A 16,420-nucleotide genomic window follows, 5' to 3' on the forward strand; every position below is an offset into this window, starting at 1 on the left:
CAAGGACATAAGTACTTTTTTGCCATTAAGCACATTGTACTGGTTGTTACATCATTTAACTTTGAAAAAGGTAGTAGTGTCACAGCTCTTATGTGTTTGGGACTTTGCTGATAAGTTCTTCATGAAGGAAGGACTGGCTTTGCCTGTCGTCGGATGGGCTCCCAGCTCCCGCTCACTGGAACGATCCTTCACATGCACCGCTTGAAAACACAATACTGCACATCACGGGAATACGGCCCGCTCAACAGAGCCGTTGGGGTCCTTTTCCGAAGTTAAGTTGGTTAGGCACCACCTTATTGGCTCTGAGGGATACCCATTAAAGACGGGGCACTTAACTCAGGCTTAACTCAGTAAATCGGCCTTTTTGATTAAATATGTTCTCTGGATTTGCACAACTGAAAATGACCTATGGTAAGTTACCGTCATTATACGTGTCCCGATAGCAAGGTGGCACCAGACAGACATCGCAGGACTCCAGAGTGGGGGTCGGGAAGCTGTGCTGATTCATGAGCAGCCTGGGGTTATATCCACAGGTGTTTCTGATGCTTTTATTATGCAGGACTTCAGTAAGGTGATAAGGTAAGGTAATTTGCACCAGCAATATTTGCCTATTTTAAGTAGAACCTAAATAAAAACAACCGTATAAATATTTTATATCATTCTATTTCCTCTTGTCAGTTCCACTTAAAAAAAAAATCATAACCTGTTATTCTCTTGTGCCTTTCCCCAAAATTTAAGTATGTGATTGGTCTCGACATTGTCAGTTTTTAAAAATCCACACCTTTAAAGTAGTCTTGCTTGCCAAAAATGGGGCCTGTGATGCTTTTTACTGTAAGAACTTAGTTATCTGGAAGCAACCTAAATGGCAACCCATAGGGGGTTAGTTACGTATAGTACATACTCCACAGCGGAAGACTATGCAGCCATCAACAGGGGTGATCTGCACTGATATGAAGTGATCTCTAGGTTGCATTTTTTTTAAGTGACTGAAAAAGGCCAGGTGCAGAACAGTGTGTATACTGTGATTTGTGCTAAAGTACCTGTGTCTGTGTACAGCGATACCCAAGGAACGGAACCCCCGGGGACCGGGACCGGGTGGCGGGGAGTAACGGTGTGAGAGAGGCTTTTCACCTTAAGCCTTTCGTGCCGCTCGAATTCTGAACCAAGGAAATGTGTTCCATGTTCAAAAAGCAAATACATAAATGGACATTTAAATACATAAATAGTAGACTCTTGTAATAATCTTAGCTTCAGAAAATGAAATTTGATTATCTAGAGTAGCACTGCCTAATAGAACTTTCTGCACCATCCAACACAGCAGCCACAAGCCACGTGTGGCTTGTGAGCACTCGGAAGATGACTTTGTGCAAATTTTGTAATTTTCTCTAATTTTAACTAATTTACATTTAAATAGCTATGTGTGGCCAGTGGCTGGCACATTGATCGGGTGCAGATCTAGACTATATGGCTTAGAGTCTGTCTTCTGTTTCTGACTAAAGTTGAGATGCATTTTAGGAAAAATAATCATCAGTTTAGGCACTTAAGGTAAAATTTATTACTGCAAACCCAAGAAAATGCCTACATTTTCTTTTTGCCCTAGAACTTGATGCTATCCCATATTTCTTAAAATAAGTGGTGATTAGTCAGATTTGGAAATCCTCTTTATTACCCAGGAAAATCGCGTTTATGGAAACGGCCTATAGTTTCCTTGGAAGAAGTCCGTTTCTGAGACGCTCATTTTCTCGTCGGTGTGTGTCTCCGCCCAGGGCGCTGTGCAGGCACTTTGTTCTTGAGCCCAGCAGCTGCTGCGAGACTGGGGACAGTTTGCATTCTTAGCCAGCAGCTGCCAGGAGCATTTCTAATCTGGTTATGGCAGGAAATAGCGCACAAGTGGAAGCCAAATTAAAAGATGCTTGAAAAATAAACAGAATGACTTTGGATGCCACTTAATATGCGGTCCATCTTTCCTCTGGTAACTCGCTAGCGTGACTAGACTGTGAGCCCTTCCAGGCAGGGCTGCATCTGATTGCCTTCGAAATCCAAGGTCGTTATTGCTGCTGCTCTTATTTTTTATTTTAATGATCGACAATAATGCACATTTTTTAAATTGATTTAGTTACTGTCTTAAAACTGTTGTTCATTCAAGATAACTCGTTATCGATAATTAGTGGTGACAGGCCTCTTCTCCCTTCCTCTTTCTGCCACACACCACCCGCCCTCTGCTCAAAAGTAAGACATTCAAACAGTCTTTACACATTGTTTCTTCGTTCTGCAAGCAAGCTTATTTTTTGTCATATGCAAGGGATAAGCATGTCCTGATTGAATCTATCTTTCCTACAAAGTACGAAGTTTTCAGAAGGTGAAGGCACAGGTGTAAATGTGGTAGGTACCTTTGGAAACCGAAGGCAAAACTGAGATCGGTACACCAAATTAATGATTTTTTTTTTTTTGTCTCTAAAGAGGAACCTTTACTGAAATCTTACCTTGGGCCTCAAATCATTCTTTCCATCAAATTCTATTTGGTGGTCCAAGGAGCTCCAGCCCCTTAGACTCTCCAGGACGTGTGCGGTGCTGGGCGTCATCCCCTGGTAGGGCCATGGGCCGAGCTCAGCTGCGTATGGTTCTCGGGCAGGCATTGTCCCCACAGACGGGCGGTGGGCGGAGCGGTGCCGGGTGCCATCCCACGGCGGGGCCGTGGGCGGAGCTGAGCTGCGCGTGGTTCTCTTGCAGACCTTTACTGCCTGGTGCAACTCCCACCTGAGGAAAGCTGGCACGCAGATCGAGAACATCGAGGAGGACTTCAGGAATGGCCTGAAGCTCATGCTGCTTCTGGAAGTCATCTCAGGTTGGTCTGAAGCATTTTGTGTCACTGTCACACGCCCTCCTGTACTTATGTGTGCATCACGAGTTCTCTCTGACCCTGGCTGAGCAAGAACATGGTATTTTTGGCCAGGAAAGCCTTTCAAAGAGCAGTCTGACTGGAGTTATTTTTCTGTTTAAAAAGGAGTGAATTTTGTTTATAGCCATGCCACCCTGAACAAGCCCAATCCTGTTTGATCTTGGAAGCTAAGCAGAGTCGGGCCTGGTTAGTACTTGGATGGGAGCCCGCCTAGGAAGACCAGGTGCTGTAGGCGTAAAAAATAAAAAAATAAGGGATTGTAAGCTGACAAGGTCCTTGCAATCTGTGAGGGTGGCCTGGCCTAAAAAATAAAAATAAATAAAATAAAAAGGAGTGAATTTTGTTTAAAATTGACTCATTAAAATAATGTTTATACCATCCACCTTGTAACAAAATAAGAGAAGAAAAAATTGACATTGACGTGACTGCCCACCACGCTGCCCTCTCCACTCTTAGTCCGGTGAGTGTGTATTGCAGAAATTGTGCAAAAAGCCAGCATGCGTGTCGTCACGACAATAGAAGCAGGAATTCAGTCTCAGCGGCATCAGGCTCTGCCCTGGACTTCAACTGGGGTGTAGAACTCTGCACTGGAGAGTGGCTCACACCTGAAGTGTGGCTGGGGAGGAAGATGGCAGGTCTGCCCGGTCCATCTGTCTTCACGATCAGTTGTCTGAGCTGAGTCCTGGCAGCCACCTCTGTGATTTGACAAGGCTGCCCTGAGTTCTTCCGACAGCTCTTCGGCAGCCCCAAAAGCTCCAGGGACACCCAGCGGCTCTCTCATTGGCTCGTAGGTGGCCCGGGCTCTCCCAGCCGATCTGGAAAGCATGTTGCCTCAGGAGCATGGCTCCCCGCTGGTCCATCTGATCTTGAAAGTTCATGGTTAGAGTCCCCCGTGCTGTGGTTTAGGGACGGGGCCCGTCAGAAACCCATAACCATTTCCACGTAAGGAAAGCACGACTCTGAATTTTGGCATCTTGATTTCGCATCAAGGGGCCATTTTCTCTGTCTCTACTGTTCTTTTTTTATCCAATAGGGGAAAGGCTGCCCAAACCTGACCGAGGAAAAATGCGATTCCACAAAATCGCCAATGTCAACAAAGCCTTGGATTACATAGCCAGCAAAGGCGTGAAACTGGTGTCCATCGGGGCTGAAGGTGAGCTGTGGTGGGGATAACCCTGATGCCACGCTGACCTCTTGGCGGGGCCGTGGGCCTGCATGGGCACCTGGTGCTGCCAGGCCCTCCGCTAGGCTCTGGGCACTCACAGATGAGAACAGATGTGCCGGGAATGGCAGACCAGGCCCCAGGATCATTTGTGAAGAATAGAGTCACATATAATGCCATCTTCTTCAAACCGATTATAGGAATGAGAAAGAGCTCATATATCCCAATGACCCTTAGAACTAGTGAATAGGGGGACGTGGCCCCTTCGTCCTCTGTGGGAGATCGGGAGCCCTGGCGAGCGGGTGGGAGCTCAGACCAGCCTGCCTCTCATTTGGCACAGCTGCGCCTGTGAACCCGTGAACCCGCCAGACAGGGAGCTGGAAGAGGGACCGGGGTAAAGACGGGCCTGCGTCTGCGTCCCCCGTGGTTCATTACGGCGGTCCCCTGGACCCGCGGTTTCACTTTCCGCGGCTCCGTTACCCATGGCCAACCATGGTCTGTAATATTAAGCCACCATGGTCTGAAATATTAAGCGGAAAGTTTTAAATTGCACGCCGCTCTGAGTGGCCTGATAAAGTCTTGTACTGTCCTATTAGGTTCGCTGAAGGAGGAACGCACAAGGTTCGCTGAAGGAGGAACGCACAAGGCCGAAGGGGTTAGGTGAGGTTTATCGTAGCAGAGTGTCAGCCCTGAACACGGGGGACCTGAAACTTACGTGGGGCTCGAGGCTGGCTTTTGCGGTGGGAACATTTTGGGTGGGTAAATTGGCGGAGAAGGGAGGAGAGTCCAGTGAATCGGGAGGTGAGCACGTAGTGTTGCCAACCCGGACGTCGCAAGGTCCGGCCCCACACAAGCAATAAGGCAGGAGTCTGGCTCCCACACTCCGCGGTGAGGGCTGGGGCCTCCTGCGCCCAACACATCCCATCCGGGGTGCGACTCATCCCTTCGCCCCTCGGCTCCAGGCCGTAGATGTTCCCCGCCCATTAGTCACTTAGTAGCTATCTCGATCATAAGATCTACTGTCACAGTGCTCATGTCCAAGTCACCCTTATTTTATTTAATAATGGCTCAAAGCACAAGAGTGGTGATGCCGGCAGCTCAGGTACGCTGAAGAGAAGCCGTGAAGTGCTTCCTTATTTAAGTGACAAAGTGTGTATGTACAGGAAAAAAACATAGTGTGTATGGCATCTTCTGAGGGTCTCGGAACGTGTCCCCACGGATAAGGAGCTTGTTCATCTAGTCTTTAAATTTTGGAAACTCATGGGTATTTTCAGTGATTATGCATGTGCAAAACTCGTGCTTATTATTAATTCAGAATTCATTTAAATCAGAGACATCTGGTTATGAATATCACATTTGTAACTAGACACACTGTGATACTTATGAAAATATAAACTGGTTTTTCCATATATATTTTTTCCAACATCTCCGGAGTCACAACTCGTGGGAGACATAGTTTATAGGAAAACTTTATCCACTCGTTATGTTATCTGTACATGAACGCGTTGTTGGCTTTTGTCCCCTAAAGAAATCGTTGACGGCAACGTGAAGATGACGCTGGGCATGATCTGGACTATCATCCTCCGCTTCGCCATCCAGGACATTTCAGTCGAAGGTAACGGACGTGGCTAAAAATCCAACTACATTACGAGACTTGGAGTAAATTGTAAACTGAGCTAAAGGTAAAATTTGAATACAGTTTTATAAAACTGAACGCTTAAGTGATCGAATGAAAGATATGTAAGTTGGTTTTTCACAAGTTTTATATTTCTACGGGAAAAGACCCCGGCAATGCGTTTTCATTCATGGGGGCGGAATCGTTTTGGAAAACATGAGCACATGTTCAGAACAGAAGTCTCTTTTGAAAATGAACAGTTTTTTGAGCTTCTTTATTGCTTATTATACCCGTATATTCACAGGTATGACAGAGTTCTTTAGACTTACAGCTGAAACACTTATTTTAGGTGCAAAAAAATCTAAATCCATGTTTGTTTGCTTGCCTCCTTCCTTCCCTTCTCCCTCTCTCTGCCCCCTTCTTTCTTCCTTTCCTTCTTTCCTTCCTGCCTTCTTTTCTTTCCTCCCACCCTCCCTTCCTTCCCTTGGCCTAACAGCCGTTTGTCATTGTAATAGAGACCCACTCCTTGGTGCTACCCCTAAAGATGAAAATCTTTCGTTTTTTTATGCCTGCTATACTTCTAAATATTTCGATGACTTCAGCGCTGTTGAAAACTGTCAAATTGACATTCTTAAAATTAGAACATTGCCTATTTAGGCCTCAAATCACAGAGTATGTCATCGCAGAACATATTTAAGGGCAGTTTGAATTGTCCAGTTAGCCTCCCCTAACTTTGTCACCTAACAGGTAACTAGGTACCTGAATGATGAGGGGTGAGGGCATTGTTTATAATTCTCCTCAGGACGATACCCTCTGACCTTGGTCTTTTTAAGTGATTTTAGTTACTAATCTACCAACAAACATTAAAAATCAGCAGTTTGCCTACCACTGTACCAGATGACGTGAAGCCTACGGTACTTGCCCCGAAGGAGTTTCTGATCCACTTAGATTATTCTCTTCTAGCACTGAAGCTACATTTCCATGACCTAAGATAAAATAATATCAAAACCTCAATGATTTAGGCTCGGGAACGACAGCCAGCTTGAATTAATATATAGTCCAAATTTAAAAACTTTGTACAGTGTACTTTTAATAAAGTACACTCCTTTCATGCTAATGAAAATAACAAGATGCTTCTTAAAAGTTTCTGCTTTATTAAAAAAGTGATATCTAATAATTTTATAAATTTGATATACTTCTAAATTTAAATATTGAAACAGTTGAACCCACTTTAAAGAACAGATACTATTTTAAAAAAATCTTGTTCACACTAGTGCCTTTGCTGGAGTAGCAGATCCTTTTTTACAGAAGTGAACTTGACCTCAGGTTTTTTTCTCACTGGTTACAAACTTCAAATTGCGATGATATTAATTTAAAACTTAATTCTGTTTCAGGTGTAGCTATGAATGGTATTATCCATTAGAGAGTTTTCCCCAAATTATTAAGGATAATTATGTAATCAAACCATAGTAGTGTCTAAAATATCACCATAAAAAAGACATATTAATCTGCTTTTCAGAAGATCAGAAATTTTAAATATTCAAAATTTAGCCACGTGTCTAAACCTCTTCGAGCAGATGTCCTTCAGTGACCAACATAGTAAGTGATGTTAGTTTGCTAATTTATGTTTGTATTTGTTTTACTTTATGGAGTCATTTTTGCAACAACTTCACTTAATTTCTGTAAGTCTACAGTAAAATCATCTTAATTTGTTTTCATAATGTATGTTATATAGAAAAAGACATTATTGCAACTGAATTTTTCGAGGAGCACGTTTCCTTCATCAGAATGATGAGTCTCTTACGAGAAATAAATGAGAGCGTGCTGAGTCTGGCGATGGGCGGTCCAGATGCCAGGACGCGGGGTTCCTGGGTGTGTCATTCGGTGCTGCACGATGGAATGACAGCGGCACCACCTGCCTGTAACGCGCGTTTCACGCCTGCAGTCAGGGTTTCGTGTGTGGACGCGTGTGCGTGCCAGTGGCCACGTTCTGGCCCTCGCCAGCAGCAGAATATCCCACAGTCACGGACACACTTGGCACAGGCCTGTTGGCTTTTCGCTGCAGGCCTGGGTTTGGGGGTGCGAGAGTTGTCTTTGATGAGAACAACCAGTATAACGGGGAGAGAACTTTGTTCTACATTCATTCCTAAGATGTTCAGATGCGGTCCGACAGAGGTTAGGTGAGGCTCACTGACTCGAAAGTCTGAACTTCAGTAGCATTGTAAGACTTTATTGGACCGCTCACCTCTGTTTACTTCCCTAACCTCAGTTTCATTTAAACTTTACAAAATAGAGCATTATTTCCTCCCAGTGTAGTTTTCCTTACTAGTGACATCAGCCAGGACCCAAAGGCAGGCAGTTGAGGGTACAGCCCACAAGTAGGTATGGATTTCACATTTCAGCTTCTGCACCAGATAGTGTGTTGATAACGCTTTAGAACTTTCAGTCTTACTCATTTACAGGAATTTGCTAGGTCAGAGACGTAGATAGGAGTCATTCAAATTATTCTTATTGCACATGAAATTTGGGTAGTGTGTTTATTTCATCTGGGTTATGTGTGGGGGGAAAGTCTGACTAGATTGGACAATTTAGAGAAATAACAACAGAATACTTTGATTTGAAAAGTCACCCTCGAGCCCTTACTGAAAGGGAAGTTGAGGGTCCAGTGTCAGTTAAGAGTCCATGTGTTTACAGGGCTTTCAAAACTGTTAACACCTAAGTCAGGCAGAAGCCTGGGTTACGTTAGTGGCTTCGAGCTGTTTGCCGTGTGTAGCCGTGGGTCCTCCAGCAGCATGGGCCGTGTTGGTAGTAGCAAGGGTCTGCTCAGGCCACTGAAACAAAACACCAGATTGAGTGGCTTCAACAATAGAACATTACTTCTCACACTTCTGGGGGATGGAAGTCCAAGCTCAGGGTGCCAGCGTGGCCGGTTTCTGCTGAAGGCCGTCTGTTGGCTTGTAGACGGCGGCTTCCTTGCCGTGTCCTCACATGGCAGAGACACAGACAGACAGACAGACAGACAGTGTGTGCACCTGTGCATGCAAGCTTTCTGCTGCCTCTTCTTAAACGGGCACTAGCCCCATCATGACCTCATGACCTCATATAACCTCATAAAACCTTGATTACCTCTCAAAGGCTCCATCTCTAAAAACCATCATGCTAGGGGTTAGGGCTTCAACCTGTGAAATTTGGGGGAACATGAACATTCAGTCCATGACAGAAGGAGAAGAGATTGGTTGGGGGAGATGCCTGTGGCGGGTAAAGTCGGGGGAGCAGGAGATGGCAGAAAGAGCCTCCAGGCCAAAGCACCTGGCGGACACCTGGGCTGGAGGAAAGAAGGGAAGGCTTGGGGACCACGGTCTCGCCATGCTGTGCTGTCCTCATGCCGGTTCGGCCAGGCCGATGGGGAGTCCTTAAGCCTAAACCTCGCTCAAAGGGCCCCACATATGGCAGGGATGTGCCCTCCCTCGCTCGGCCTGTGGCTGGAGCAGCCCGAGGAATTATGGCCTCTGGGATGTACAGCGGTGGTCACTGTGGCATCTGGGGTGTCAGTGCCCGCCCTGTGCTCCCCGGGGTGGGACATCCAAGCAGCACAGCTTCGTGGTACCACAGGGAGTGGGTGTTTTTTTTAACATGGTCAAAACTCAAGTGGCCAAACTTGAAACTTACCACCGAAAGCCTTTAAGTATTATAAAATCTCTAGATAAGGAAATAAATTTGAGACACAATGGCCTCTGTGAATCCATTTACCTCAGAGTATAAATTATAAATGAGGTGAGTGATAGGTTAGGTAGGTCATAAACTGTACACATTTTAAAATTTTTTTATAAAAAAGGTAAGTTACCAATAACCCTGAAGTCATAACTTGCAGTTGCACCCGCAGTGTCCTTCCCGAGTCCCTTAAGTGTCATCAGAAGTCGGTCACTGGGTGCGGGGCTCCAGCTCCCACCCTCATGCAGAAACTACGAGAAGAGACGATGCATTGGCGGCTGGCTCCCTGGGGGAGGGACCAAGGTTGGGTGCGTGGAGTGCTGACCATTTAACCCTGTGGACGCTCTTCCTGGCTGTCATTCCAGAAACCTCTGCCAAGGAAGGCCTGCTGCTGTGGTGTCAGAGGAAAACCGCCCCTTACAGAAACGTCAACATTCAGAACTTCCACACCAGGTGGGCCACCCAGGCCCTGGGTCCTCCCCTTCCCGCTGGGGTCACAGTGGCAGGGGACAGTGTGTGCTTACACCAGTGTTCCCTGCTCCCGTCCGAGAGGCGTTTATGTTTGTGGCAGGACTAAGGCCATTGACGTTTTGATGCTTCTGGTCTCCCGGGGGAAATGGGCGACTGAGGCCGAGGGTGCTGGCGGAGCAGCCCTGTACTTACCAGTGACATGCGGGGCCAGGACGGGTGTCCAGGACGCGGGGCGTGAGAAGCGCCTTCCCGGGGCCTTCGCCTGTGCTGCGGCGGGGGGGAGAGGAAGGGGGGAGCAGTGGCGGGGGCACGGGGGGACAGGCACGGCTCCTTCGTGGGAGGGAGAGGCCGTGGGGGGTCTGATGCCCCATGTCCAGGCTCCACCCTGATCCCTCCGCTCCAGAATCAGCTTCTCGAGCTGGAGTTCAAGAGAAATAGGAAAATCATGTTTGAGAAATGGCAGGAAGGTGGGTGAGTGAAATGCAGAGACGATCGGAGAGCGTGACTGTCCCTTGCTTCAGCCTTCGTCCTCAGGCAGGTCCTCTGTCACACTCTGTGTGACTGGAAGAGTGGTTGAGTGTTTTACTGTGCGTGGCGGGTCACCTCGGAATATAAATGGGCCCCGCCACCATGGATCATCAGAGACATCAAGAATAAGGATGAGACTCGACAAAAGCTTGGGGAGCTTCTCCTGGGATTTAGAGTGTCTGCCAGGTGCCAGGCACTGAGCCAGGCTTAGAGTGGACAGAGGCGAGAGGGCCTTTCCGTCCCTGTGCCTCACCGTCTGCAAGGTGACAGGAGCCCACGCAAACGTCAGGGGTCCCAGGCGTGCTTCCCACCCACCGGCTGCTTGCTTTGCTTCCTCTGGCCCGGGAGGGGCCCCGCGCTTCAGTGGCCCTGGGATCCCTTCTCCCCCTGACCCTTTGGGGACAGAACTCCCACCGACTGGTCACCACTGAGGTGCCCGTGGCCAGGGCTTGTGTAAGGAGCAGTCAGCGCTGCTGTCTCTGGGGAAGTGACTGGAAATCCACCTCCCCCTGCTGCATCCCTCAGTGCCAATGTCTTAGCCTTTTTAAAAAAATAACCTCAAGAAGAAAGGCAGAGGCTCCCGGGGTCTCTGAGTGGCTTGTTAAGCGAGCGAGAACTCGCGGAGGAACGTGTGTGCTGGACATTCAGGGTGGGCGTCCTCGTGTCTGGTTATGGGGCAGATTCTGGGGAAAGGTCCAGAACGGAGACTGGAGAAGACGGGGAGAGGAGGCAGTCGGGGCCGGGGGTCAGTGACGGAGTGGGACAGCAGGACCGCCGTCGAGAGGCACGTTCCGTCCAGTCACTGCCAGCTCTCCCGGCATGGAACTGGGCAGGAGGAGGGGGGAAACTCAGGGGAGGGGGCCTGGATCTGAAACGGCAGTGGACGGCAGTGGACGGCAAGGGGGCGGCAGCCCTCCTCGGACCCCGGGTGTTGGAGGAAGGCACCACGGGGTCACCGTGCGGGGCAGGGAGGAGGGGACACGGGCCCTCCGAGCACTAAGTCAGACAAAAAGACATTGGAGGCGACGTCTGACCAGCGCAGATGCCGCCGCCGCTGCCGCCTCTGCGCTAACACGGTTTCCCGTTCTCGCCCGCAGCTGGAAGGACGGCCTCGGCCTCTGCGCGCTCATCCACAGGCACCGGCCCGACCTCATCGACTACTCCAAGCTGAACAAGGTCGGCCTGCGGCCCACCCCGTGTCCTACCTGCGGCCCACCCCGGGTCCAGCCTGCGGCCCACCCCGGGTCCAGCCTGCGGCCCACCCCGTGTCCTGCCCGTCCCCGCATGTTACCCGCACGCGAGCACATCAGCCCTGAACTCTGCATACACAGCCCGCCAGCTGGCCTGGCGCAGGGCCTGGGGAGACGCCCCCTGTCACAGCCGGGTCAGGACAGGACCCACAGCCGTCACCCTTTTTGTCTCACTTAAGCTCTGTCTGTTGATTGGGCTCTATTTACTACGAGGCCTTTATGCGTGTGTGTTAACAGGTTTTATTTTTCTGATTGTAGATGTGAGGAGTGGAGCATGTAGTTTTTGGCGGGGGAAAAGTTTTGAATCCTTTCCGCCTTCTTTCTCAATTCCCTTTGCCTTTTCTGGAGTTCTCAGTTGCAGACATAGCTACTCAGAACTGGTTGACTTAGTTTGTCACGCAAGGGACACTTTATTATCATAACCTCACTATTGATATGAGACGTTAGTTGTCGCCTCAGACAAGAAGTTTGGGGACTTTTTGTTTGTTTTTTTCCCTTTTCAGATAATCAACTTAGGGAATTTTAATTTTCCCTTTAAGCTTAAGCTTCAACGTATCTAAGTTTCAAATAGTCTTCGAATTGTTTAAAAGTAGTTTTAAAATGCAGTCTGTGCTGGATGAAAGAAACCTGTGCCCTGTCCATCTCATGGTGGACGGTCTGTGCTGCCCTAGAAGCGACGCCATGTGAGGACGAGACCGAGGGCCTCGTCCCACCCGCATTCCTCCAGGCGGCATCAGGCCCATTTCTCAGGTTGCTGGTGTGCTCAGTTGGCCCTCCATGGCACGTCGCTGTGTTTTGGTAGGACCCACCCCTGCACGCTGCCCTCACCTGTGCGACGTGGTTGTTGGGTGCTGTCCTGGCTTTCACCTGCCCAGCCCCCTTCCCCAGCCCGTCTCCACTGACCCTGGGGGAGCAGGTGCAGAGTTGACTCGTATTCTGAGATTGGCTCCACAGCATAGTGATGGGAGGCCGCTTAAGGATGGAGCAACCAGAGTCCTCAGCTTTTCAAAGTATATATTTTCTAATCTCTGAGCTATTTCAAAATGGTTCAGACATTCAGACAGTGTATATATATTTTAAATTAATCTTTAATTTGCAGAACGAGGGGCAGACCTAGTTTCACTAGCAGTTTCCAACGGTCAGTCTTTATTAGAAAAGGCCAGCAGACCTGTGGTAATTGGCCACCTACAATAGGAAAAAGAGATGATCATTAACAATAGCAGCTAATACTGACATAACTCTAGATAAGACACTGTTATAAATAAATGCACATGTTTATTATATACGTACACATGCATTAACACGTGTTATAGATTGCACATATTAATGTTATATACACATACATACATTAATTTCAATGCCTACATTAATAAGTATATATTATATACATACTCATTCACTCGTCATAATGCACGGTTCATATAATGTGAAGTAGGCATTATTATCCGTTTATAGATGAGGAAAGTGAGGAATTTGGTAATCTGCCCAAGGTTACGTTGTCAGTTGCTGAGTCAAGAAGACACTTAATTGCCACATCCTTTCTTTAAGTTAGTCTATGAGATAACTTTCGCAAAGTCTCAGAATCACTACTCTCCATTTTTAATGCGGAAATTTTTCTCATATATTAAAAAAACAAAATTTTTACTTCGCTATGTGGCTTGATGAACATTTGCATAAAATGTCCAGGTAGGCCTTACTCGGTGATATGGCTGCTTTAGGTGAAATGCTTATATACTTTGTTCAACAACATTTAGTTGGAAAAGCTTTTTGCCTGAAATAACTAGATACTCTGTGAGGCCAAGAAGCTTACTATGGTTTCTTGATTGAGTATCGTGAATGAGTTTTTGAAGCCTGCACTTTTTAACCGTTTCACTATATTAAAAGGATTATATCCACTGCAAAGCATTGCGGTTTCTAAAATGTTTAGATGGCTTTGATGTTAAAATCATTAAAGTCATTCCCAGACTAACGCTACTTTTCGTTCCGATTTTTCTTTCTCACGTTCCTCCATCCCAGATTCATAACAGTCAATCTCTTTAGTTGATAAAAATAAGAGATGTTAAATAAGGCTTTTAGTTTTTCAGTAATTCAGTTATACGCCTCTGGTTAAATTTCTTTTATGTTCCATATATTTAACCAGTTGTACAATGGAAGGTAAATGCAATCTTAAAAACAAGGATTTCTTCATAATTTCAAGTTTTCATGGTTTCTTCTAGTCTTTAGCACCCAGAAACGCAATTTTCGTTCTTGGAGCCATCTCGTGACATTCAGCAGTGACCCGACCCTTCCACCTGAGGTCTCAGTCCCTCCTCCTCTTATGCCTCTGCTTTCTCATGTTTAAAACCAGGGTGCTGGACCCAGTATTCTCCACAATCACCTTCCAGATCCAGAGAATGGATGCTTCATGCTTTCATTCGGAATTATTTAAATTTTGTTATCAATACCATTGAAAATAAGTTCTGACAATACGTGTGCAGGGTGTCTGTTTGCTCCTGTCCTGAGAACACGTCCATGACGTCCCTCCCCCACCAGAGCCTTCGTTCTCGTAAACGTTTGCTTACATTTCGTGTACTGCCTTGTGCATGGATCGTGTGGTTTTCGTATCATTTTTGATGTTTTTGTAAATGTTTGAAACGATTGGGAAAAGCTAAGAAGGAAAATTATTTATAAAATTATGGTTTTGTGTGGATGGGAGGGAGGGTCTCTTCCCAAAAGTGAGGTAAATAGAAAACATCATTCATATGTCCTTTGCAGGAGTATATTTTAAAAAATGGATTATGCTGTTTTTCGTGCAGGATGACCCGGTAGGAAATATCAACCTGGCCATGGAAATCGCAGAAAAGCATCTGGACATTCCCAAAATGCTGGATGCCGAAGGTGAGATGAGCACTGTGTTATGACTCATAAAATCTACGGGCTGCGTGTGCTGCGGCCGTGCACGGGGATCGAAAAACTTATAATCAAATTCTATCTGAAGTACTTAGGATTCCTCACTGAGTATTAGAGGATTTCGTGCGTGGCTTGTCCATGAATTATTTTTTTAATCCTGCACAAAAACAAGCTAGCAAAACTATAGTGAAAGTATTTGGTAAAAGGTTCAGCTTTGGCAAGGAAACAGAGTGCCTTGGTTTGTGATTTTCAAAGAAAAACTACCTATTTTAATTGTTTAACACCATAAAGTTATTTCCTTATCCCACAGAGACAAGTTTAGTAAATAAATCTTGTGACTTTTCCACAAGGAAAAAGTCCTTCTTTCCAACTAAAAGTTATAGAGTCAAAATATAGGAGAGAAAACATCAGCGTACCTCTCGAACTTCCCCATTTCATTTTTAATTAGTCAAAATTAAATTTAGTTTAGTTCGATTCGACAGAACTTCTAAGTACTTCGCAGCATCACTCATGCTGGGGAATGGTTTCAAATGCCTTTGTGCCCTGTATATGTGATAGATTGGTGAGTTGTACTTACGACACACGATTTAAAGCACAGATGTGGAGGTCGTCCATTCGTTTCACCTGTGCATGATTCACTTGTCACTCAACAGACATTTATTGAGCACTTACTGTGAACTAGACCCTTTGCCAGGCACTGCAGGAGGTAATGAGGTGTGTAAGGTAGAGTGCTGACCTCAAGGAACTTAAATTACTGTATTGTGAACATTATTCCCTAAAGGTGTGTTGCTTCCATGAATTAGCATCGTTGGGCAAAGCAAAGAACTTGGTTATAGTCAATAGTCAACTTTCTGTTCCTCCTTATTTTTGGTGATTATTGCATTGAGGCTTCTGTAACAAACTACCAGAAACTGGGTGTCTTAAAACAACAGAAATTCATTCTCTGATAGCTCTGTGGGCTGCAGTGAAAACCAAGGTGTGTGCGGGGCCATGCTCCCCCCGAGGCCTCCCCAACAGCACCCTTCCCGGCTTGAGGCCCAGGCCTTCGCTGGCCTGTGACAGCACCGCTCCGATCTCTGACTGTCTTTACGTGGCCGTCTCTGTGTCTCTTCCCCTCTTCTCCTGAGGGCAGCAGCCACATCTCTGCTCCAGCACCTCACCTGAACTGGAACATCTGCAAAGACCCTACTTTAACGTACCTTTTTGGGGGACACAATTCAACACATAACATTGATCTTTCTATTAGCATTCTAATTGTGCCCATTTATTAATTTAACCATTTAGCAAACAGCTGTATTATTGGCGTAGCCGCTCGAATACGCTCCAGAATTCTACCGTGGTTTCTCCAAAACTCTTTAGAGGGAGAAAGTCAATAAAACCATGAAGTAGCAACATCGAAAAGCTCCTTTCTCTTTTTCTTCATCTCTCTTCTCCGAGTTTGCATTTGTGTGGTCTCTCCTTTGACCTTTCCGTTCAGTAAATAATGAAAATACCCGGAGTTTACCCACTGGAACTGAGAGCTAAGATACTAAAGAGAAGAGAAAACTGGTGGCATTTAGTAAATTCCTCTTCCAGTTCATTGATGCCTCCCTGGTAATCTACAATTCAGGGCAAGTTCAGGGTCACCATCGGTATTGCTCCGGCCTGCTGACATTTTTCACGGTTCTTAGGTTTGTCCTTGGTCTCTGACCCCGGTCGGGGCAGGTATCCATTCTGCTCGCCCTTCGTGGCTGATGGGAAGTCTCAGCAGTCTATTCATTTCATCCTCCCGTGGCACATCCCAGGCTCCCACGACTTTTCATCTTTCCTTTTGAATGATTCGGAGAAACGTTCACACACTTTTCTTCATGAGAATCTTCTGGCTGATGGGGGCTGGGGTGTGCTCTGACGTACCT

General features: G+C 46.6%; 1 protein-coding gene and 1 pseudogene across 1 annotated transcript in view; both read left to right on the plus strand.

The window, feature by feature from the left end:
- ACTN2 (actinin alpha 2) overlaps nt 1-16,420 on the plus strand; it is a 389,901-nt gene that overhangs the window by 344,478 nt on the left and 29,003 nt on the right. Inside the window, exons 3-8 of the mRNA XM_023520821.1 lie at nt 2,731-2,845; nt 3,933-4,052; nt 5,590-5,676; nt 9,753-9,840; nt 11,484-11,562; nt 14,432-14,513. Coding sequence (XP_023376589.1) covers nt 2,731-2,845; nt 3,933-4,052; nt 5,590-5,676; nt 9,753-9,840; nt 11,484-11,562; nt 14,432-14,513 — 571 coding nt within the window. The remainder of the gene's footprint in view (nt 1-2,730; nt 2,846-3,932; nt 4,053-5,589; nt 5,677-9,752; nt 9,841-11,483; nt 11,563-14,431; nt 14,514-16,420) is intronic.
- LOC111729772 lies at nt 3,016-3,134 on the plus strand (annotated as a pseudogene).

Source organism: Pteropus vampyrus, unplaced genomic scaffold, assembly GCF_000151845.1.
Source record: "Pteropus vampyrus isolate Shadow unplaced genomic scaffold, Pvam_2.0 Scaffold279, whole genome shotgun sequence".
In the NCBI taxonomy this organism is placed as follows: domain Eukaryota; kingdom Metazoa; phylum Chordata; class Mammalia; order Chiroptera; family Pteropodidae; genus Pteropus; species Pteropus vampyrus.